The 25,182-nt window shown below is 45.4% G+C and overlaps 1 protein-coding gene across 4 annotated transcripts in view; it reads left to right on the plus strand.

Annotated features, from left to right (window-relative positions):
- The window catches only part of SHROOM3 (shroom family member 3), a 230,726-nt gene that overhangs the window by 84,246 nt on the left and 121,298 nt on the right, over positions 1–25,182 (plus strand). Inside the window, exon 1 of one of the 4 annotated variants that reach the window (XM_079990674.1) lies at positions 18,898–19,034. The exons of 2 other annotated variants lie outside the window; for them this stretch is intronic. In XM_079990674.1, coding sequence (XP_079846800.1) covers positions 19,012–19,034 — 23 coding nt within the window. In that variant the 5' untranslated portion in view covers positions 18,898–19,011. Of the gene's footprint in view, positions 1–18,897; positions 19,035–21,008; positions 21,083–25,182 lie in introns of those variants that run through there. One more of the 4 variants, XM_079990673.1, reaches the window with a different exon arrangement.

Here is a 25,182-nt window from a genome sequence, read left to right on the forward strand (position 1 = left end):
AGGGACCGAGCAACGGGAGCTCAACCCATTGCGGGGATTCGAACCGCCGACCTTCTGATCGGCAAGTCCTAGGCTCTGTGGTTTAACCCACAGAGCCACCCCGAATAAAATAAGTGCTTGAGATATAGCATGATACAGTGGATTTGGATTATGCAGCCTGACCTTTGGCAAAGCTTTTCATTCTCTCAGCTTGTATACTAACTTTCCCCATCTTTTGTCAGTTCGGACTCGTGTTTGTTCTTTGGGGCAGGGACTGGCTCTTTGCGTATGTACACAATCAACTTTTTGTCATAAGAGGTTTCTAGCTACTGTTGTGACCTCTTGGTGCAACTGCGTTACACACACAGGGCTGGGGCTGGCTATCCGGCCAAGACTAGAGGCTGAAAAAGGGGTTGCCATCCCCTTTGGAAAATCAGATCAACGTTGTTAGATTGAGATCGAGACTCCTGGCAGGCAAGGATCATCTCAGGCTCAAAGCATACAGCCACAGCAAAGAATTTACAAGTCCAAAGGCAGCCAGATGTTCTCTTCCAAAGCAGGGAACAGGTTGGACCACAGAACAAGAGTAACTGGCTAACAGGCTCTTCCTGCTTCCTAATTTAGGGCTGCTGAAAAACTGGGATCAAGTTAGACCGGGAGCAGCTTGCATGATAATAATAATAATAATAATAATAATAATAATAATAATAATAATAATAATTTTATTTATATCCCGCCCTCCCCAGCCGAAGCCGGGCTCAGGGCGGCTAACAACAATAAAATAGTGCAACATTCTAAAAACATTTCATTATAAAAATTAATTAAAATCAAATTGATGGCAACCATTAAGCTTAAGTTCTGTAAAGATTGCCAAAGGAGGGAGTCAGGCTGTGCCCTGCCTAAGGCCTGGTGGAACAGCTCCGTCTTGCAGGCCCTGCGGAAAGATGTCAAGTCCCGCAGGGCCCTAGTCTCTTGTGACAGAGCATTCCACCAGATTGGAGCCGCAGCCGAAAAAGCCCTGGCTCTGGTTGAGGCCAGCCTAACCTCCCTGTGGCCTGGGACCTTCAGGATGTTTTTATTTGAAGACCGTAATTTCCTCTGTGGGACATACCAGGAGAGGTGGTCCCGTAGGTACGAGGGTCCTAAGCCGTATAGGGCTTTAAAGGTTAAAACCAGCACCTTAAACCTGATCATGTACTCCACCGGGAGCCAGTGCAGCCGGGTGAAGCCCAGTGCAGCCCAACGTAGAGCGAGTTACAATAATCCAGTCTGGAGGTGACCGTCGCATGGATCACAGAGGCTAGGTCAGCGGCTATGATCTATTTTTCCAGAAAGACTTGCCCAGCAGAGGTGTGGCGGAGCAGGACTGTGAGGGGAGCCCAAACAAACGGCACAATCTGCAAAGAGCAAAGCTTGCTGAAGTGAACAGGGCTGGTGGAAGCACACAGGAAGGCTTTAGTTCATTTGCTGCTTCTGTTCATTTCAGGGACACTGAGTTCCAGCTCCGAGGGCCTTTTGGCACTTTCCTCCCTGCGGGAAGTGAGGTTACAGGGAACCAGGCAGAGGGCCTTTTCGGTGGCAGCCCCTGCTTTGTGGAACACCCTCCTATCAGATGTCAAAGAAATAAACAACTCTCTGACATTTAGAAGACATCTGAAGGCAGCCCTGTATAGGGAGGTTTTTAATGTTTGATGTTTTACTGTGTTTAATCTGTTGGAAGTCAGCCAGAGTGGCTGAGGAAACCCAGTCAGATAGGTGGCATACTCATAATCATAATAATCACAAAATGATACATCATAACCTCCATCGCTTGCACTCTTGTCCACAACTAAAAAGCTATATTGTATCAGAAGCAGTTCTGTTCTTCAGGGTTTATCCAAAGGCAGGAGGGAAAGAGGGGGAGAAAGATAATTAAAATACAGTTGTACCTCGGGTTACAGATGCTTCAGGTTACAGACGCTTCAGGTTACAGACTCCACTAACCCAGAAATAGTACCTTGGGTTAAGAACTTTGCTTCAGGATAAGAACAGAAATCGTGCTCCGGCGGTGCGGCGGCAGTGGGAGGCCCCATTAGCTAAAGTGGTACCTCAGCTTAAGAACAGTTTCAGGTTAAGAACAGACCTCCAGAACGATTTAATCTATAAAGTCCCCCCAGACTGCATACAAGTTATCCTCTTTCCCCATGCCTCTTGCTGTCTTCAGTTTCCATGTACGTTTTTCCAGGAATGCTACCTGGTAGATTGCACTATACCACGGGTCTATGGTCATTAATTGCAATGATTTCCGTGTCCTGGCAATGGTCGTTCTTGTTGCTGTTAACATATGAGTTATGTGTTTCTAATTCGCGACATAACATGACTCATTTGTAATTATATTTTGGGAATGATTCATTCTTTTTTTTATGTAGCTAGATTATTTTATAATTTCTGGATGTCCCATGATCATATTATAAAGTAGTTGTATTATATGTTATAAATCAAGCACTACTAGGAGTTGCCAAAAATATGTTGTGGTGCAAGCAAATTCTTATTCTGGAAGTGCGGTCCAGAGAAAAAAGTTTGAGAACCACTGGTGTAGACAGTTCTGAACTAGATAGAGCAATAGTCTAACTTGGGACTCAGCTACATAAAGAAAAATCGCTTTATATGCATTGTTGATGCATTCTAACACTGTGGCACCAGATGGCGCTGTGGAGTTCTGTTTTTCCTTACCCGGTTTTTCATACAAAGTTTGCAGTGTGTTTAACTGAAACACTTTTTTTGATGCGTCTAGATCCAGCCTTGGTATGAGGCCGTTTCCAATGTCCCCTCAATTATTGCTGTCTAGGCTGTTCTTCCCTTATAGCTCCCTGAATGTATAGCTTGTAATGAGTGTAAAAAGACTCTGAGATAATACTGATAAACATTTCAGATTTCCTTTACTGGACAAGTGTCAGTCACCTTCTGGAAAACTTATCAGGTAGGTTTCCATAAAGAAACAAGGGCAGCTCTCATTTTCCCTTTACCAGTCATTAACGTAATTCCCCCCTCCCCGTTTTTTTACATTTTAAACTTGTAATGAAACAGAAAGGTATGCAAGATTCTCTCTCTCTGTGTGTGTCTGATTGTTAAAGAAAACAATAAATGGTCTGAGGGACTGAGGGGTATTAACTTCTATAAGCTACCTAAGCATCCTGGGTGATCTTATCTTTTTAATGAAAATTATGCTGCTCCAGCCCCCTCCCAGACCTTGTAAGCAGCCTGTCTACATTTTTATTTCCCTGCTCCGGTATTTGCTCTTGGTGATTAACTTTTGGGATGGATTTCCACCTGCCCTTTCCCCAAAAAGCCCTAACTGTATTAGACTCCATTGTACCTGTGTGTCCCCATTCCCTCTTGTATTCCGCCTCCCTGGATGCGAGATATTAAATGCCCTCTGTTTTGTGTCTGTATGTTTTTCCCCCGTGGGGCAAATAGTGGTGGGAGGGAATTTAATGTGGGAAAATGGGGGGGGGGGGCGAGGTTAAAAACTCCTTCCCCAGAAGCACTGACCCAGCAGGAGATGCTGCTGGTTCAAACTGGGAGAGAGAGAAAAAGTTACACTATACAGTGGTATCTCTGGTTAAATACTTAATTCATTCTGGAGGTCTGTTCTTAACCTGAAACTGTTCTTAACCTGAAGCACCACTTTAGCTAATGGGGCCTCCTGCTACTGCCGCCAGGCAATTTCTGTTCTCATCCTGAAGCAAAGTTCTTAACCCGAGGTACTATTTCTGGGATAGCGGAGTCTGTAACCTGAAGCGTCTGTAACCTGAAGCGTCTGTAACCCGAGGTACCACTGTATATGATTACATGCCTCCCAGTATCTCATCTAGTTTGATTCTTACTTGATAATGCTACCCGGACACTGATGTCCAGCTCCGAGGACCTTCTGGCAGTTCCCTCGCTGCGAGAAGCCAAGTTACAGGGAACCAGGCAGAGGGCCTTCTCGGTGGTAGCACCCGCCCTGTGGAATGCCCTCCCACCAGATGTCAAAGAGAAAAATAACTACCAAACTTTTAGAAGACATCTGAAGGCAGCCCTGTTTAGGGAAGCTTTGAATGTTTAATAGGTTATTGTATTTTAGTGTTCTATTGGAAGCCACCGAGAGTGGCTGGGGAAACCCAGCCAGATGTTGTTGTTGTTTAGTCGTTTAGTCGTGTCCGACTCTTCGTGACCCCATGACCAGAGAACGCCAGGCACTCCTGTCCTCCACTGCCCCCCGCAGCTTGGTCAGACTCATGCTGGTAACCTCGAAAACACTATCCAACCATCTCGTCCTCTGTCGCCCCCTTCTCCTTGTGCCCTCCATCTTTCCCAACATCAGGGTCTTCTCCAGGGAGTCTTCTCTTCTCATGAGGTGGCCAAAGTACTGGAGCCTCAGCTTCACAATCTGTCCTTCCAGTGAGCACTCAGGGCTGATTTCCTTCAGAATGGAGAGGTCTGATCTTCTTGCAGTCCATGGGACTCTCAAGAGTCTCCTCCAGCACCATAATTCAAAAGCATCAATTCTTCGGCGATCAGCCTTCTTTATGTTCCAGCTCTCACTTCCATACATCACTACTGGAAAAACCATAGCTTTAACTATACGGACCTTTGTTGGCAAGGTGATGTCTCTACTTCTCAAGATGCTGTCTAGGCCTGTCATTGCCCTTCTCCCAAGAAGCAGGCGTCTTTTAATTTCGTGGCTGCTGTCACCATCTGCAGTGATCATGGAGCCCAAGAAAGTAAAATCTCTCACTGCCTCCATTTCTTCCCCTTCTATTTGCCAGGGGGTGATGGGACCAGTAGCCATGATCTTCGTTTTTTTGATGTTGAGCTTCGGACCATATTTTGCACTCTCCTCTTTCACCCTCAATAAAAGGTTCTTTAACTCCTCCTCACTTCTGCCATCAAGGTTGTGTCATCTGCATATCTGAGGTTGTTGATATTTCTTCCGGCAATCTTAATTCCGGCTAGGGATTCATCCAGCCCAGCCTTTCGCATGATGAATTCTGCATATAAGTTAAATAAGCAGGGAGACAAAATGCAGCCTTGTCGTACTCCTTTCCCAATTTTGAACCAATCAGTTGTTCCATATCCAGTTCTAACTGTAGCTTCTTGTCCCACATAGAGATTTCTTAGGAGACAGATGAGGTGATCAGGCACTCCCATTTCTTTAAGAACTTGCCATAGTTTGCCATGGTCGACACAGTCAAAGGCTTTTGCATAGTCAATGAAGCAGAAGTAAATGTCTTTCTGGAACTCTCTAGCTTTCTCCATAATCCAGCGCATGTTTGCAATTTGGTCTCTGGTTCCTCTGCCTCTTCTAAATCCAGCTTGCACTTCTGGGAGTTCTCGGTCCACATACTGCTTGAGCCTTCCTTGTAGAATTTTAAGCATAACCTTGCTAGCGTGAGAAATTAGTGCAATTGTGCGATAGTTGGAGCATTCTTTGGCACTGCCCTTCTTTGGGATTGGGATGTAGACTGATCTTCTCCAATCTTCTGGCCACTGCTGAGTTTTCCAAACTTGCTGGCATATTGAGTGTAGCACCTTAACAGCATCATCTTTTAAAATTTTAAATAGTTCAGCTGGAAGACCATCACTTCCACTGGCCTTGTTATTTGCAGTGCTTTCTAAGGCCCATTTGACTTCACTCTCCAGGATGTCTGGCTCAAGGTCAGCAACCACACTACCTGGGGTATATGAGACATCCATTTCTTTCTGGTATAATTCCTCTGTGTATTCTTGCCACCTCTTCTTGATGTCTTCTGCTTCTGTTAGGTCCTTTCCACTTCTGTCCTTTATTATGGAAATCTTTGTACGAAATGTTCCTTTCATATCTCCAATTTTCTTGAACAGATCTCTGGTTCTTCCCATTCTATTGCTTTCCTCTATTTCTTTGCATTGCTTGTTTAAGAAGGTCTTCTTGTCTCTCCTTGCTATTCTTTGGAAATCTGCATTCAATTTCCTGTATGTTTCACGATCTCCCTTGCATTTTGCTTGCCTTCTCTCCCCCGCTATTTGTAAGGCCTCATTGGACAGCCACTTTGCTTTCTTGCATTTCCTTTTCATTGGGATGGTTTTCGTTGCTGCCTCCTGTATAATGTTACGAGCCTCCACCCATAGTTCTTCAGGCACTCTGTCCACCAAATCTAAATCCTTAAACCTGTTCCTCACTTCCACTGTGTATTCATAAGGGATTTGACTTAGATTGTATCTTACCGGCCCAGTGGTTTTTCCTACTTTCTTCAGTTTAAGCTTGAATTTTGCTATAAGAAGCTGATGATCTGAGCCACAGTCAGCTCCAGGTCTTGTTTTTGCTGACTGTATAGAGCTTCTCCATCTTTGGCTGCAGAGAATATAATCAATCTGATTTCGATGCTGCCCATCTGGTGATGTCCATGTGTAGAGTCGTCTCTTGTGTTGTTGGAAAAGCGTGTTTGTGATGACCAGCTTGTTCTCTTGACAGAACTCTATTAGCCTTTGCCCTGCTTCGTTTTGATCTCCAAGGCCAAACTTGCCAGTTGTTCCTTTTATCTCTTGACTCCCTACTTTAGCATTCCAATCCCCTATAATGAGAAGAACATCCTTCTTTGGTGTCACTTCTATAAGGTGTTGTAAGTCTTCATAGAATTGGTCAATTTCAGTTTCTTCAGCACCAGGAGTTGGTGCATAAACTTGGATTACTGTGATGTTAAAAGGTCTGCCTTGGATTCGTATCGAGATCATTCTATCATTTTTGAGATTGCATCCCAGTACAGCTTTTGCCACTCTTTTGTTGACTATGAGGGCCACTCCATTTCTTTTACGGGTTTCTTGCCCACAGTAGTAGATATGATGGTTATCCGAACTGAATTCACCCATTCCAGTCCATTTTAGTTCACTGATGCCCAGGATGTCAATATTTATTCTTGCCATCTCATTTTTGACCACCTCCAACTTACCCATGTTCATGGTTCTTACATTCCAGGTTCCTATGCAATATTTTTCTTTACAGCATTGGACTTTCCTTTCGCTTCCAGGCATATCCGCAACTGAGCGTCCTTTCGGCTTTGGCCCAGCCGCTTCATCAGCTCTGGATCTACTTGTACTTGCCCTCTGCTCTTCCCCAGTAGCATGTTGGACGCCTTCCGACCTGAGGGGCTCATCTTCCAGCGTCATAACTTTTATATGCCTGTTGTCTTTGTCCATGGAGTTTTCTTGGCAGGGATACTGGAGTGGCTTGCCGGTTTCTCCTCCAGGTGGATCACGTTTGGTCAAAACTCTCCACTATGACCTGTTCATCTTGGGTGCCCTGCTCGGCATAGTTCATAGCTTCTCTGAGTTCTTCAAGCCCCTTCGCCACGGCAAGGCAGTGATCCATGAAGGGGCCAGCCAGATGGGCGGAGTATAAATAATAAATAATAAATAAAAACAACAACAACAACAACAACAACAACAACAACAACAACAAACTATAGAAGGTGAGCACAGCTCAGTCGGTAGAGCACTAGACCCTTAATCTCAGTGTTGTGGGTTCGAGGCCCACATTGGGCAACATATTCCTGCATTTGCCATTACAGTGGTACCTCTGGATGCGAATTGGATCCGTTCTGGAGCCCCGTTCGCATCCAGAAACGAACGCAACCCGCGTCTGCGCGTGTGTGCACATGTGGGTCACGATTTGCCGCTTCCACTCATGCGCGTGACGTCATTTTGGCCGTCTGCGCATGTGCAAGTGGCAAAACCCAGAAGTAACACGCCCCAGTGCGCAACGCGAAAATACTTATCCCGAAGCTACTTCAACCCGAGGTATGACTGTATTAGAATGGCAAAGTAAACTCTGTGAGTTTGTGGAAATGGCAAAAATGACGGCAACTATTAGAGGCCACTCAAATCAGAGAATAATTAAAGAGTGGGAGGGAGTGAAGGAATATATGAAAAAAATATGGTTCTGGGACTGGAATATTACCGTATTTTTTGCTCTATAAGACTCACTTTTTCCCTCCTAAAAAGTAAGGGGAAATGTGTGTGCGTCTTATGGAGCGAATGCAGGCTGCACAGCTATCGCAGAAGCCAGAACAGCAAGAGGGATTGCTGCTTTCACTATGCAGCGATCCCTCTTGCTGTTCTGGCTTCTGAGATTCAGAATATATTTTTTTCTTGTTTTCCTCCTCCAAAAACTAGGTGCGTCTTGTGGTCTGGTGCGTCTTATAGAGCGAAAAATACGGTAATAGATAACGTGTAAAACGTGAAGGGGTAAGCAAGGAAATAATAAAAGAAACAGCTGAACAATGGTTAAATTATAACAACACAACAAGACGGAAGAAGTAAAAAGACATGACTCCGTTTGTATATGAAGGGTTCCAGGTTTTCTGCCTACAGTCCCATGTTTCTTTTCCAGGCAGACTGGTGTAATTTCCCTTCTCTCTGTCTTTATAACCTGAGTTCCTAATCCCTTTGTTCAGGACACATACCTCATTACCTGGCCTGACAGCATGCAGCAGGTTTTGCCCTTTAAAGAAGAGATTGCTTGCTTCTGTTCTGAGAAAGGAGACGCAATTGCAGCTGGGGAAAGGTATGTTCTACTCCCAAGCTAGGTTTTATACACATGTAAGGTGTGCAAGGGACGCAGGTGGTGCTGTGGGTAAAAGCCTCAGTGCCTAGGGCTTGCCGATCGAAAGGTCGGTGGTTCGAATCCCTGCGGCGGGGTGCGCTCCCGTCGTTCGGTCCCAGTGCCTGCCAACCTAGCAGTTCGAAAGCACCCCCGGGTGCAAGTAGATAAATAGGGACCGCTTACTAGCGGGAAGGTAAACGGCGATTCCGTGTGCGGCTCTGGCTCGCCAGAGCAGCGATGTCACGCTGGCCACGTGACCCGGAAGTGTCTCCGGACAGCGCTGGCCCCTGGCCTCTTAAGTGAGATGGGCGCACAACCCCAGAGTCTGTCAAGACTGGCCCGTACGGGCAGGGGTACCTTTACCTTTAATGTGTGCAAGTGTAAGGTGTGCAAGAGGGACACAGGTGGCGCTGTGGGTTAAACCACAGAGCCTAGGGCTTGCTGATCAGAAGGTCGGCGGTTCGAATCCCTGCCATGGGGTGAGCTCCCGTTGCTCAGTCCCTGCTCCTGCAAACCTAGCAGTTAGAAAGCACGCCAAAGTGCAAGTAGATAAATAGGTATCGCTCCGGCGGGAAGGTAAACGGCGTTTCCGTGCGCTGCTCTGGTTCGCCAGAAGCGGCTTAATCATGCTGGCCACATGACCCGGAAGCTGTACGCTGGCTCCCTCGGCCAGTAAAGCAAAATGAACGCCGCAACCCCAGAGTCGGCCACGATTGGACCTAATGGTCAGGGGTCCCTTTACCTTTTAAGGTGTGCAAGAGGGATGTGGGTGGAATTGTGGTGTAAACCACAGAGCCTGGGGCTTGCTGATCAGAAGGTCGGCGGTTCGAATCCCCGCGACGGGGTGAGCTCCCGTTGCTCGGTCCCAGCTCCTTCCAACCTAGCAGTTTGAAAGCACGCCAAAGTGCAAGTAGATAAACAGGTACCACTGCAGTGGGAAGGTAAACGGCGTTTATGTGCTCTGCTCTGATGTTCTGTTGCGCCAGAAGTGGCTTAGTCATGCTAGTCACATGACCCGGAAAAACTGTCTGCGGACAAACTCCAACTCCCTCGGCCAGTAAAGCGAGATGAGCGCCGCAACCTCAGAGTCGTCTGCAACTGGACTTAACTGTCAGGGGTCCCTTTACCTTTACTTTAAGGTGTGTAAAATCACTTCAAAAACCTACTAAGAAGGAGAGAGTCTGATTCTGAGCATGTTTACTTGGAAACAAGGCCCACGGAGCTTACCAGGACTTACTTCCAAGTAAGCATGCATGGGATTGTGGCCCTAGCAGCACAGGACCAGATGACCTAAGGGACCGCATCACCCCATATATCTACCTGGCTACTTCGCTCCTCAGCTGGGGCACTGCTGAGAGGGCCACATACCCTAGAGGTGCACTTAGTTTGTCCTAGAAGCTGGGTGGGCTTTTAGTGTTGTGGCTCCAGCCCTCTGGAATCTGTTGCTAACCTAATTTGGACTGGCGTCCAAAGTCATGATATTTTGCCGCCTACTGAAGATCTTTTTCTTTAAGAAGGCTTTCCCTGAGGAGTGATGCAATTATTAATGAAACGATCGCTGTGACTCTTTAGGATTTTATTTTTTAAAAATGTTCAAATGCGTAAGAACACCTTTTAGAATTTTCGTATTTTATTTTAAACTTACTGCACAGCGCTTGGATGGCCTCGGGCAGTGAAGTCGTTCACCCATTTGCGAAATAAATAAACGAAGGAATCCTTAAATTCCCTCCGGTTGCACAAAAGCAGGAAGATATCCCATGTCTGGCTAGGCCAGATTGCTTGTTCTCTCTCTGTGTGTGTGTGTGTCTTTGTGTCCTTCTTTCTTCAAAACTCAGCCACCTGCTTGCAAAAGGCATTTAGATGGTTTTTTGAGTGCCTTTCTTTCAGGGCATCTCGTATCTGTGTGTGTGTGTGTGTGTGTGTGTGTACGCCTGCGTGCGCACACATTTGTACGTGTGTGCCCTTGGTCCTGTCGCTTTGACACTGGGGCCTTGTTGTCTGCGAGGGAGACAGTAGGTTACCGCTCGCCAGCTCTTTCCCTTCTCCGTGCTTCGCGTCTGCGACTTCATTCTTGGAAGGTTTCTGAGTTACCCGGGAGATAGAACACGAGCAACATTTGCTCTGGCCTGAATAACTTCTGAAGCCATTCAGGCTGGTTTTGTTACGAAGGTTACCAAGGGACAGGAGGGGAGCATGAGAATCGTCTGCGGCCGCTGCGCTCCCTGAAAACCAGCGTCAGAAGAAGAAGCCGGAGAGATTTGATGTGTACTGGGGGATATTACGATTTACCAGTGTTTATGGACTGGTATTCCTGTGTTGGGAGCTGCCTTGATATGCTTAAATAAAACTATTTAAAATTATAATAAATTTTGAAAATGAGGGCTCCGCCTAGGCAGAAAAACCAGCCAAAAAGGCAGGAGGCACCACAATTATTCTTAAATAATAATATATAATAATAATAATTTATTATTTATACCCACCCATCTGGCTGAGTTTCCCCAGCCACTCTGGGTGGCTCCCAATTGGGTGTTAAAAACAATACAGCATTAAATATTGAAAACTTTCCTAAACAGGGCTGCCTTCAGATGTCTTTTAAAAGTAAAATAGCTGCTTATTTCCTTGACAACTGATGGGAGGGCATTCCACAGGGCGGGCACCACTACCGAGAAGGCCCTCTGTCTGGTTCCCTGTAACCTCACTTCTCGCAATGAGGGAACCGCCAGAAGGCCCTCAGCGCTGGATCTCAGTGTCCGGGCTGAACGATGGGGGTGGAGACACTCCTTAAAAAAAGGTAAAGGACCCCTGACAGTTAAGTCCAGCCACGAATGACTCTGGGGTTGCGGCGCTCATCTGCTTTACTGGCCGAGGGAGCCGATGTTTGTCCACAGACAGTCTTTCCGGGTCATGTGGCCAGCATGACTAAGCCGCTTCTGGCGAAACCAGAGCAGCACACGGAAATGCCATTTACCTTCCCGCCGGAGCGGTACCTATTTATCTACTTGCACTTTGACGTGGTCTGAGGGATGGTGGACCAGCCCATGGCTGAAAAAGGTTGCTGACCCCTGAACTAGATGTTGGGTAGTTGATCCAGATCTGTGGGTTAAACCACAGAGCCTAGGACTTGCCGATCAGAAGGTTGGCGGTTCGAATCCCCACGACGGGGTGAGCTCCTGATGCTCGGTCCCTGCTCCTGCCAACCTAGCAGTTCGAAAGCACGTCAAACTGCAAGTAGATAAATAGGTACCGCTGCAGCGGGAAGGTAAACAACATTTCCGTGCACTGCTCTGGTTTGCCAGAAGCGGCTTAGTCATGCTGGCCACATGACCCGGAAGCTGTACGCCAGCAACCCCAGTGTCGGCCATGACTGGACCTAATGGTCAGGGGTACCTTTACCTTTACCTTTATGGGAACAGTAGCATATGGGAGGATGGGACTTAACCCTTGCCTTCTGTTCTTCCCTTATGATCTCCTCCCCAGAGCATTTGCTCCTCAGAATGCAGCAAACCGAACTATAGCTGGCAAGAATGTGGCAACGGCTGTGGGAGAGGTGGCCAGAGGAAACAGGAGCCAGGAAAGGGGTTAAGTATCCTTCCCACCTTCAATTTTTCCACTACTAATTGCAACCTTCCTCTGTTGCACTGCAGTTGTTTGGAAAATATCCAACTTCCCAGAGCTGGGTCTGCTGCCAAACTTTTAGTTCATCCTTCAGCTCTTCTTTAGTGGAATATTGATTTTCCTAGAGTCCTGGAAGTGGATCCCTAGTCAGAGACAAAAGTCATGATGATTTGCAGATACCTGTTATGTTATGTTTTGATTTGCAGATACCCCCTGACATTTCTCCAATGAAAATAGAGATATCCTGTTTAATAATAATAATAATAATAATAATAATAATAATAATAATAATTTTATTTATACCCTGCCTGTCTCACTGGGTTGCCCCAGTTACTCTGGGCAGCATTACAACACATATCAAAACATAATAAAACATCAAACATTAATACATTAATACACACACATCGTTCTGTACTGGGAAAAGTTAAAATTGTGCCGAGTATAAATTAGGCAAGTAACGCATTTCCCTAGTTTTGCATAATTTATTCTGCTTTAGGTAACCAACGAGAAAAGAAATGAGCTATAAAGTCTCCCTTCACCACCTGACAACCCTGGGAAATATAAAGCCTCTCTTCACAGCCATAAAGGCCAGAAAAGTTCTTTTTTAATAAAATAGTGCTGTCAAAATGGTTAGGCGATTCTGATTTTTCAGTAGGCAGGAAATAAATTTCTTCAGCTGTTGGTTGTGGAGCTTCTCCCTTACGTTGCTTAAAAACGTCTCTGAATGGGTTTATTCCCGTTTGAATTCTTAGAAATGTAGGAATCTACCTTATACTGAGTCAGACCACTGGTCCATCTCGCTCAGTACTGGGCTAATCTAGACTTCCTTTCGTGCTTTGTTTTTAAACAGAGGCCTGCTCTTTAAAGCTCTCTGTTCAAGCACCTCCCCCCCCCCCGGCTCTTTCCTTGCGAAAAACCCCTCTTTACTGCTGAATCGGAACAAACGTCAACCCACAGAATATCTGAATTGCTATTTGTTCCAATTCAGTGTTAAAGGGGGGGGGGGGGGTTCCTAGGGAAAGTGGCAGGCCAAGGGGGAAGAAAGCGCTTGGACATGGAGCTTTGTGCAACACTGATGGGCAGAGACCAGGGCCGGATTTAGGTTTGATGAGGCCCTAAGCTACTGCAGGTAATGGGGCCCTTTATATGTCCAGCTGTCCTTTGTCAACAACAAATTGTCACTGTTTTTTGTGTTGAATATATGCTATATGGTAGTTTATGGACCTAATAGGTATCTAAAGCCATTTGCACATGTTCCCATGCAACCAAGTCCATGCAGAATGTAGGCACCCTATATATAGAAATGAGCAAATCCATGATATTTCAGGGAGCAGGCTAGCAGGCAGGGCCCATTACTTACATCATAGGAGCCTACACAACACAAAACACTCTTGCTGTATGTAGGTTTTATTTTATTGGTTTTTTATCTTATATTTCAGAAATGTACATCCAGTTGTTTTTTCCTTTAAATTTTTTGGGGTGCCCCCAAAAGAGTGGGGCCCTAAGCTATAGCTTGTTTAGCTTATACATAAATCCGGCACTGGCAGAGTCTCCCAAACCCTCTCGCACTTTGAATCCCAAATCTGGGAAGCCATTTTCCTGTTCTTTATGGCGAGAGCATGGCGGCCATTTTAGTTGCCGTGATCTTTTGTGATTTCGTGATGCGCCTGCCCCCCCCCAAAAAAACAACAACAACACACTTTTTCCAGTATGGTGCCAAAAAACATGCATTGGGCCTCCCAAAATCACTTTTTCAGGGGGGAACCATGAAAACCATGTGAAATTGCAAGTGATCCCGGCAACCAAAATGGCTCCTGTTCTCTTGCAATGAAAAACAGGATGTCCTGTGTTTCCAATATACTTGTGGGGTACAGATTCCCTATTGCAGATTATGGGTGCTAACATGCCTTCCTGGTTATGTTCCCCTCGATTTCCCTGTACTTCTGTTGTCGAATCCTATAGACCTGATTCCCACATCTGTAGAAATCCTGCAAGACGTGCAGTGGGCAAATTGCCCCCTATAAGTGCTTAGGGTCACGCCGCTGCCGTGGCCCTTTCCCTGTGAGTAGCCCCTTGTCTTCTTCCACGTTTCAAAAACATTCATATTTCCAAAACCAATTTGGCTCTGCAGGTTTGACTTTGTACCTTTTGAAGCCAGGTGGTATTTGGGGCGTGACTTTTGCAAATCCTCAAGATCAAGGTAGGAAAGTGTTTGCTGGTGGATTAAACCAGCTCCTGAGTGATGGCAAGAGATACATTAAACCCAACCGGCTCGCTAATCCCTGGGGAATGCTTTTGCCATGTGGCGAAACGTTATTGCTTTAATAAGTGGAAGGGGGGGGAGGGAAAGAGTTCTGTGTCAAGATATTTCCAGAAAATTAATGCCCTCCACTTCGGCAGCTGGGGGAGGCCTTTGATCACGTTCACACATTCCAATCAGCATTGAAGGTATAATGCACTTCTAAGCTCTTTCCTCGCGCACATGGCAAGGCTAAAGAGGAATTCAAAATATGTCTGATATAGGGAAACCTCTTAGGGCACAGCCTAGGTTAAGATCCTCTCCCAAGGTCCAAATTCCAGTTGGAACCTGTGGCCAAATCAGATGTTGTAATAATAATAATAATAATAATAATAATAATAATAATAATAATACTTTATTTATTCCCCACCCATCTGGCTGGGTTTCCCCTGCCACTCTGGGCGGCTCCCAACAGAATATTAAAAACACGATAAAACATCAAACATTGAAAACTTCTCTAAACAGGGCTGCCTTCAGATGTCTTCTAAAAGTCAGATACAGTGGTACCTCGGCTTACAGATACTTCAGGTTACAGATGCTTCAGGTTATAGACTCCACTAACCCAGAAATAGTACCTCGGGTTAAGAACTTTGTTTCAGGATGAGAACAGAAATAGTGCAGCGGCAGCAAGGCGGCAGCGGGAGGCCCCATTAGCTAAAGTGGTACCTCAGGTTAAGAACAGTTTCAGGTTAAGAACGGACCTCCAGAATGAATTCAGTTCTTAACCCGAGCTACCACTGTAGTTGTTTATCTCCTTGATATTGGATGGGAGGGTGTTCCACAGGGCGGGTACCACTACCGAGAAGGCCCTCTGCCTGGTTCCCGGTAACCTCACTTCTCGCAGTGAGGGAAGTGTCAGAAAGCCCTCAGCGCTGGACCTCAGTGTCAGGGCTGAACGCTAGGGGTGGAGACACTTCTTCCGTTATACTGGGCCGAGGCTGTTTAAAAACCTGTCCTGCCCACTAAGCTCACAGGCTGCCGCCAAATCAGTCAGTATCTCCCAGCTAAGTATACCCTGCAGGTTTGTTGTTCAGGATAAAATGCGTCTGGCGATGGGGAGGTGCGTTGAGCTCCTTGGAGGATATAAATAAATGATATAAGGAATGGTGTGGCTTAATGTACATAGAGATTCTACATTCCTGCATTGCAGAGTGTTGGAACAAATGGAATATCTTCCAAGTCTGTGAATCTATGATTACAGTCCATACCTCATGTTACGTCTGCTTCATAGTATGTTCTTTCATGTTACGTCCTGTGGCGACCTGGAAGTACCGGAAAGGGTTACTTCTGGGTTTCGCTGCTTGCGCATGTGCAGAAGCACAAAATGACGTCATGCGTATGCGCAGAAGCGGTGAATCGCAACCCACGCGTGCGCAGATGCACTCCTGCAGGTTGCATTCTTTTCATGTTGTGAATGGGCCTCTGGAACAGATCCCATTTGCAACCTGAGGTACCACTGTACAGTGGTACCTCGGGTTACATACGCTTCAGGTTACATACGCTTCAGGTTACAGACTCCACTAACCCAGAAATAGTACCTCGGGTTAAGAACTTTGCTTCAGGATGAGAACAGAAATCGTGCTCCAGCGGCACGTAGGCAGCAGGAGGCCCCATTAGCTAAAATGGTGCTTCAGGTTAAGAACAGTTTCAGGTTAAGAACGGACCTCTGGAACGAATTAAGTACTTAACCTGAGGTACCACTGTACTCCCAAGATGCCGACCTTGGCCATTCTCAGACTAAGGTGTCCTGCTTCGAGAGCGAGGTTGTGTTCAATAGTAATACTTTACGTGCATGTAGCATGTTGGCCTGCAATCCTATGCACAGTTTCTTGCTGTGGGCAAGCCCTGCTGAACCCTGTGAGACTGCTTCTGAGTAAACGTGTGTTGGATTGCAGAGTGTGTGTTCAGAGTGGTTTGTAGACCTTGTCTTGCAGCAGCCCTTAGATCAATTCTGCATTCCAGTGCAGATGCAAAGCTGAGGCTGAGAGACTCAGCCTATAGTTGGCACCCCTGATGGCAGAGATGATGTCTGAACTCGGTGCTCCCTGATTTTTGGTGGGTTCAAGGACATGGGAAGAAAAGTAAGTTTGAGCAATGAAAGTGGATTAAAACACTCTCTTGCTGTGGTGTAAAACAAATGTTTCGATTTCTGGGAGTTGAGAGATGACCTAACCTGGGGAGAAAACAGCAAATACCTGATGAAGAGAGCACAGATGAAGAGAGGTTATATTTTCTGAGAATCTTCTGGAAAAACAATCTCTCAAAGGACCTGGTGGTGGCATTTTACCATTGTACTGTTGAGAGTGTATCAACTTATGGTCTGTGTGTGTGGTTTGGGAGCTGCAGGAAAAAAAAAACAATGCTGTCCAGGGTTGTAAAGACTGTGGAAAGAATAATTGGGTGCACTCTTCCCACCTTGGATCAAATCTACGCTTCCAGGTTCCATAAGAAAGCTGCAGAAATAGCGCAGGATAGTGCGCACACTGGAAATGATCTCTTTCAGCTTCTGCCTTCTGGAAGAAGGTACAGGGTTATAAAGACTAGGACTAGCCGCCTGAGAAACAGTTTCTATCCAAATGCGATTTTGGTTTTAAACGCAGTGTAAGGTAGTCTCTGTGGGAGTATATTGTATTTAAAAATGGGGTATCAGAGTTTTTAGGGGGCTAAACAGGCTGGGATAGCTGGGATAGCAGGCTTGTTGGTTTTTGAATGTCTGATGTAGTTTTTTTCCCCAATTTCGTTCTGTATGGGAGAATGACAATAAAGATTACTGTGTCATATCATAAAAGAAATGGAGGTATGGTACATATTGGCAGCGATGTTTTGGGATTGGGAGAATTTCTATAATAGGCTTCTGTGGAAGAAGCAAACAGTACTAGTCTTTACGAAGAGGGTGGTCTCTCGCTGTGGTTAATCCAGGCATGAGATTCTTACTCGGGTTTCATGCCATGCCACAATAAAAGCTGTGCACGAGGAATTAACCGCATTTACTGCATAATGCAATAAGCACGGGCAACACACTGTGGTCACTACATCTAAAGCAGCATTTTGGTTTTACTGCCATGTGAAACAATGATCCTTCTTTGAATTGGTTACAGGACCATTGTTTGGTCAACACCCTTGGCTCCTTGTTTATCCCAGTTTTATATGGTAATAAACGGCGTCTATGCTGATCGCTCTTAGCTCGGTCTCATAATGCTGTGGTCACGTTTACTGGGATGTCTTTATTTGCTCCTCGGGGTTTGTCTGAGCATGAGGCATGAGGCAGTGCATGCCCTTCTCTGTCAGTTTGGGGACATGGAAGAAGATGTCAGTTTCAGATACGGCAGAATGCAGAGGAAAAGGAAGTGCGAAGGGATTCGCGCTTCCTTCCTCATCTGCATCAGGACCGAATCTGCTCTGCATTTATGTGAAATCCTGCTGATATGGAAATAAGTTCATTGATGATCTGAGACATCGTCATTATCGATTTTGTAAATAGAGATAACAACAACAAATAAGTAAAATAAATTGGGAGGAAGGGGAAATATTTATGAATTGGTTTTTTCCCTCCAGTATGTACAGTGGTACCTCGGGTTACATACACTTCAGGTTACAGACTCCGCTAACCCAGAAATAGTGCTTCAGGTTAAAAACTTTGCTTCAGAATGAGAACAGAAATTGTGCTCTGGCGGCACAGCGGCAGCAGGAGGCCCCATTAGCTAAAGTGGTGCTTCAGGTTAAGAACAGTTTCAGGTTAAGTACGGACCTCCGGAACGAATTAAGTACTTAACCCGAGGTACCACTGTATTCTGAAACAAATTTTCTCGCCAAATGCGCAATTTTAAACACAGACTCCATTGCAAACTCTGCCGGATAGCTAATTTCAAAACGACACATTTGTTTTGAGAGGTGAGGAAGTCTGTCTGGTTATCAATGTTTGCAAACATCAACATTCCTCAAGCATCTTCCTCTTTGATGGTACACTCATATGGTACAGTCTTTCCCAACCTGTCACCCTCCAGATGTTTGGACTTCCGTTTCCCATCAGCCCCCAGCTAAAACATCTGGAGGAAGCCAGGTTAGGAAAAGGTGCATTATAGAGATTAAGCCTGGCCTGATTCTGAGTTGAAATTATCATCTACAATTAATTGCTCCGGAAATTAAAAGGAGAAAATCACCTGTTCCGAACGCGGCATTGCATGGAATGCCCCGGCTAGGGTGTAGCTGTGGTTTCTAGAGAAGCAGCAACAGAGCTGGCCATTACAGAACTAGTTCCACAAAGCTGCATCAGCCACCCGGTGTAATTAAAATCCTTCCCTCCTTCTTGCAACTGCGATACCTTCCAAGGATCTAATTATAGCTGCGGAGCCTCCAGATGTTTTCTTTTTGGACTTGATTTGCTGCACAGAGAGAGAGCGGAGCCTTGCCGGCAGGGACCACTCCTTGTTCAATGGCAGCTGTGATGTTTGTTACGTTGTCACTATCAATCAGGCTACGAGGAGGCAGGTAGAAAGGAGCAACTCTTATCAACCAAACAATGAAAAGACTGGGTCAAAAATGGTAAGCATAAGATCATACATATTTGGGCTTGGCAGCACTGATGGAGGCCGCAGAAGCCAGCTGGGTGGAGCCAGGAGGTTTGCCTACTTTCCATGGTCAGGTGACATGTGAAGGTGAGCCTTAGGAGGTTCGACTGGCGGTTAGGCATTGGGTAAGCCTAGATTTAAGGGACGCGGTTGGCGCTGTGGGTTAAACCACAGAGCCTAGGACTTGCCGATCAGAAGGTTGGCGGTTCGAATCCCCGTGACGGGGTGAGCTCCCGTTGCTCGGTCCCTGCTCCTGCCAACCTAGCAGTTCGAAAGCACGTCAAGGTGCAAGTAGATAAATAGGTACCACTCTGGTGGGAAGGTGAACGGTGTTTCCATATGTGCTGCTCTGGTTCGCCAGAAGCAGCTTAGTCATGCTGGTCACAGCTGTACTCCGGCTCCCTCGGCCAATAAAGCGAGATGAGCACCACAACCCCAGAGTCTGTCACAACTGGACCTAATGGTCAGGGGTCCCTTTACCTTTAGAGGTGGTTTATCCTTAGATGTATTCCCAGCAGATGGGTTGGGGATGGGAAATGACTTTACCCAATTCCTCAGCCAAACCATTCATACCTGTAAGCGATCAAGTTGTGGCCTAATTGAACCCAGTCTATATCTGCTGTCTTGTCTGGTTATTTCGAACTTAGGGAGCAACGGCGTCACAGGATCTTGGCACACAACTTTTGGACTGCACCTTTTGGTGGCTCCAGACAATTTAACAATTCCTGTTTAACAATTCCTGGGGCCTGTTTCTAGCAGTAACTCACATTACCCCTGAGCCAAATATTCCTACTGAGATCATAATGAGAGGAATAAAGTGAAAAATTATGAATTGTGGCGAGAGTATGTGTATTAGTCTTTTGGCTGCTGTTCGGTTAATGTTTTTAATATTGTTTCATAGATTATAAACACTGTATCGATTTGTTTAATCAAGACTTTCGCTTCAATTGTGGCGTTTAGCTTGTTTTTTTAGTTGTTGCTGAGCTAACTGTGTGTTACAGATCGCAACTGTTTCACAGATGATCTGTAAATTATTCTACACGACTCATGCTGTATTTGTGATGCTCTTATTACAGTGGTACCTCGGGTTACATACGCTTCAGGTTACATACACTTCAGGTTACAGACTCCACTAGCCCAGAAATAGTGCTTCAGGTTAAGAACTTTGCTTCAGGTTGAGAACAGAAATCATGCTCCAGCGGTGTGGCGGCAGCAGGAGGCCCCGTTAGCTAAAGTGATGCTTCAGGTTAAGAACAGTTTCAGGTTAAGTACGGACCTCCAGAACGAATTAAGTACTTAACCCGAGGTACCACTGTATGTTCTATCATGTTATTGCTATTTGCTGTTTGTAAGCTGCTTTGGGATTCATTTGAATGAAAAGCAGCATAGAAATACAGTGGTACCTCAGGTTACATACGCTTCAGGTTACAGACTCCGCTAACCCAGAAATATTACCTCAGGTTAAGAACTTTGCTTCAGGATGAGAACAGAAATTGTGCTCTGGCAGTGGGAGGCCCCATTAGCTAAAGTGGTGCTTCAGTTTAAGAACAGTTTCAGGTTAAGAACAGACCTCCGGAACGAATTAAGTACTTAACCTGAGGTACCACTGTATAATCAAAATCAAATCAAAATATTAAAATATATATGCAGAGCGATGTACGTGTTCTGATTTTGAATACCCAGCAAGTTCTGACTGAAGCACACATCCTCACAAGCTTTCATGACTCTTCTTTCCCGCCCCTCTCTTACTCACCGTGGCCTCATAGTGTCTGGAGTAATGCTGAGGACTGCAGTGTGTGTACATCATTAGTCGGGCATGTCAGCCAAAGGCACAACCTGGAATCTGTTCTTGTCTTTGCTCTGGAGCAGCTTCCTGACCAGAGAGTTGTCTCTTTGTGACTAAACTTCATGCACTGGTGCTTACAGGGTATAGGATTGCAACTTGCGCTTCTGACGACTTGCCATGCCTTCCAATCTGCACTGTGTTCTGAAGTTCCTGGCTTGCTGGATGCCCAAATCAAGGTCTGTAAATTAACTTGCAGGTGTTGACATCCAGTGTCTGTGGCTGGCTAAGAATGCTTCGCTTGCCTAAGCATAGGACAAAACGTGCTTATTATTGAGTAATCCTATGGCTGTCCCGTTGAGTTCACTGAGATTCCAGCGAGTTTCGCGAGGCTAGTGTTTATCGAGATGCGGTTTTCAGATTGTTGTTTAGCTGTGAACCTAAGTGAGTGGACAGTTCCTAAGTCACAGGGTCCTTGTGGACAGAAATGTATGCTTGAGTGCCATATAATTAATTTACTTATTCATCAGTTGTGTGTGTGCAAATATATGAATTTCTACCCTGCTTCTCCACCCAAATAAACAAATAAAATAACATGTAGGATTTGTTATTATTTTTAAACGGACAATTAACACACACATGGTTGGCTTATAAGTTGTGGGTTGCAAGTCTTTTCAGGTTTTGTGTAACAAGGAGAGTTAACCAGAGAAGTCTGGGAAGAAAAAAAACCAGAAAGCTTTGGTCAGTATATTGGAAATAAGTGCACTGAGTTTCAGAATACAACAAAGGAACAAGTGGTAACCTTTAAAGCCTAACAAATGTATTACGGTAGAGAGTCCATAAAAGCTTATACTGTTAGGCTTTTAAGTGACACTTGATGGTGAATTGTTTTGATTGCAAGAGTCTGAACATGGCTAACCCTCTGGAAATTGCATTCCTTGGGAAATCTGAAGCACACGTGTGTGTCAGAAAGAGAGAAATCTCTGGCCATTTCCAAATGTCCTTTAGGGCTCTTCCAGGTGACATAATTATTATTATTTTATTTATTCACCTCCCTTCCTCCCAGGAATTGGAGCCTACAGGACAGACTGTGCATATAGGAGCCCAGAGTGGATTAAGCATCCTTCCTGATTTTCTTGCCTTAACTTTACAAGGGGGTTAGATTGTGTCAGACCTTTATTGAGCATCCATTCTGATTTGCTTGCGGGGTGTTAATGCATATTCCTATTAGTCATTTGTTCATCGCACACTTTTCAGTGCCTTTTCCTATCACTTTTCCTCAAAAAGTTTGTTTTAAAAGTGGCTCTGTTGTCCTAGAGTGACAGAGTAGAAAGTTAATGCGCATATATGAGCTTGAATCTCTCCTGTGAAATACTGACAGTAGTTGTATACCTCATTTAATTGGGTTTGTCTGCTGAATTTTGTTGTTTTTAGAACGTGTGTTTCTGTGTTTTGCTGTTTTTGCTCTGTATACTTCAGTGCTGTGAAGTGGTCTATAAATGTGTTCATTATTGTTACTGTCATATTAGGATTAATAGTAATACAGATTATGTTATGGACAGACACATGCAAATCTGAGACACAGCAGAAAGAGACTGATCTGGCAATCTCTAGTTACAAGCATAAAACTCTTCCACTGCAAGACCACTTTGGTTGTTTTTCATTGCTCCTTGCATCTTGGCCCAGACATTGCCAGGATTCATCTGTCGAAAATGGTATCAGGCAGAATTTCCGATAACCAGTTTAAATGTACGGAATGCATGTGGCAGCCCCTATCAGAAGTGTTTAGTTTTTTGCAAAAAAATTTTTTTTGGGGGGAATAGCCCAAAAAAGCTCAACAACTTTGGCCAAAAACTTCTTGCAATATGGCAACCCTAGCATAGGGTGAATCATAGGATGAATCAGAAAGTAGTGGGCAGAAATTTTTCTGCTTGGCAATCTACCCAAACATCCATCCACCAAGCAAAAAAGTCTGATCAATAAGGACAGAGAGTCACTCAAGGAAAGCAAAACCAACTTCCTTACATTAGCATCATTGGAGTCAGCTGGTAGCTGGCTTAGCATTGTTTTTCCCCTCTCAAAGTGGGCAAGCTGTTACTGAAAATGGCCTACCTCAACTGTCCCCAACATGGAGGCCACCAGATGTTTTCGACACTTGTTCTTGTTATTATTATTTGAGCGTAGCAGTCTCTTAGGATGAGAGTCTTGCGAGGGAGGCCGCCTTTAAAAGTTGGCAGGAGGGCGACCATTTGGCAAGACATCTTTGCAGCTTTTATCCAGTCTTGGACCCCTGATGCTGTTCTCGAACTCTCCAGTCGTGCCTTTGGTGATCTGTTCCTGTAGCTTGACCTGTGCCATGGCAAGTCTTGAATAAGTATTTCTTTCTTAGACATAAGAACCTCTGTCATATTGCTTGGGGGTCCTGGCAGGTGGACTTGATAGGCTCTTGTCCTGACCCTGCAGGCCTCCACTTGCGTTCTTAAAAAAATTAAAAGATGAAATAATAAAAATAAAAAGACTTCCTTTCCTTCAGGGATGAGAACGAAGGGTAACAGCCACTGCGAGAGCCCCTCTTTGCAATTCCCGTTGAAATCAACGGGAGCCATCCTAAAAGCACTATAAAGCTTTTGCATCTCCTATTGGCATTTTCCCATCTCTGCCGTATTAAGCAGTTGGTCCCTTACCTTTCTCACGCTGATCTGGCCACAGTGATCCATGCAACAGTCACCTCCAGGCTTGATAATTGTAACTTGCTCTATGTGGGGCTGCCCTTGAAGCTGGCCCAGAAACCCCAGCAGGTGCAGAATGCCGCGGCAAGGCTCCTTACGGGCTCCTTGCCATGGGATCACATTCATCCAGTGCTTTACCAACTGCACTGGCTCCTGGTGGAGTACAGGGTCAGGTTTAAAGTGCTGGTTTTGACCTTTAAAGCCCTATGCGGCCTAGGACCCACGTACTTACGGGACTGCCTCTCCTGGTATGCCCCACAGAGGACCTTAAGGTCCACAAATGACAATATTTTGGAGGTCCCAAGTCTCAAGGTGGTTAGATTGGTCTCAGCTAGGACCAGGGCCTTTTCAGTACTGGCCCCAACTTGGTGGAACACTCAGGGCCCTGCGGGACTTGACATCTTTCCGCAGGGCCTGCAAGACACAGCTGTTCCTTCTGGGCTTGTCTGACCCTTATGTTTCCCTCCCCTTATGGTTTTGATCTATGGGCTATTATTAAAACGAGGCTGCATTTTAAATTGTATTTTAACCTGTATTTTAAATTGTTCCCCCCCATTATGTTTTTACTGTAATTTTACTGGTGTTAGCTGCCCTGAGCCTGGCTCTGGCCAGGGAGGGCGGCATATAAAAAAAAATTATTGTTGTTGTTGTTGTTATTATTAGCTGAAGTAGGATTTGTTCCAAAAGACCTCCCATCCAGTGCATAGGATTGCCAGCAACCTAGACCATTGTTTTTGGTTTTAAATCAACCAATGCAGCTAGCAAGGTGGGGCAGCTAGTAGGACTCGGTCACCAGGTCTGGGCAACAACCAGAAGGGAGGGGAGCCCCACAGCCTCAATAGCTGGCGTCGGAAATCGGCGTCGGAGGCTGGGTCAGCACTATGCATGGTGAGTTTTACACACAACCCCCTTCCCGCCTGCTTCCTTTGTATCCCATGTTTAAATATAAACTTTAAAGGATTTTGCTTCCAGCAAGGCAGTCAGCTGAGACAGTCTGAAGAATGGGCATATCAAAAAGATGAGTGATGTTTTAATTGGCTCGTTGAAAGGCGCTTGGCAATATCCTTCGTGAAACTTTATAAGCTCTTTAAAAGATTAATACTTTGTGATTGCGGCTCCTTCCCTGGCAATTGCACTCGACGGATCGCCCACAGCCTCATTGGTGGTTCCAGTCCCCAGGGATCGTCACACAAATGCACGAAGGGGAAGAGGGGAGAACATAAAAGAGAAGAGAACTTCCACAGTAGAAAATAAGCAGTAGAAATAATCTCCGGCACCTGTTGGAATCTCACAGGCAGGTTTCAGCTACTTGAAAGGATATCACGGGAACAAAGCAATTTTCAGCCACACCTAACTATTGCAGCAAGGACTTTCCAGAGCGAAAAACTTCAGAGGTCTTCTTTTGGGAAATCAATAGGTAGAATTGCTTTTGTCTTGAGTCACAGTAAGGTTACACTGCAAATGTATATGTGTGTGGTCCAGTCTGATTCTTTGTGGTATAAAATGTCTTCCTTTAAGGTCAGTTAACACAGTAAGATCCCCGCTGCTACCAATAGTAAGGCTCTTAATAATAAGCAAAGGCATCAATGATTGTGGATGAGCTCAAGGGC

Source organism: Podarcis cretensis, assembly GCF_951804945.1.
Source record: "Podarcis cretensis genome assembly, chromosome: 9".
NCBI lineage: Eukaryota > Metazoa > Chordata > Lepidosauria > Squamata > Lacertidae > Podarcis > Podarcis cretensis.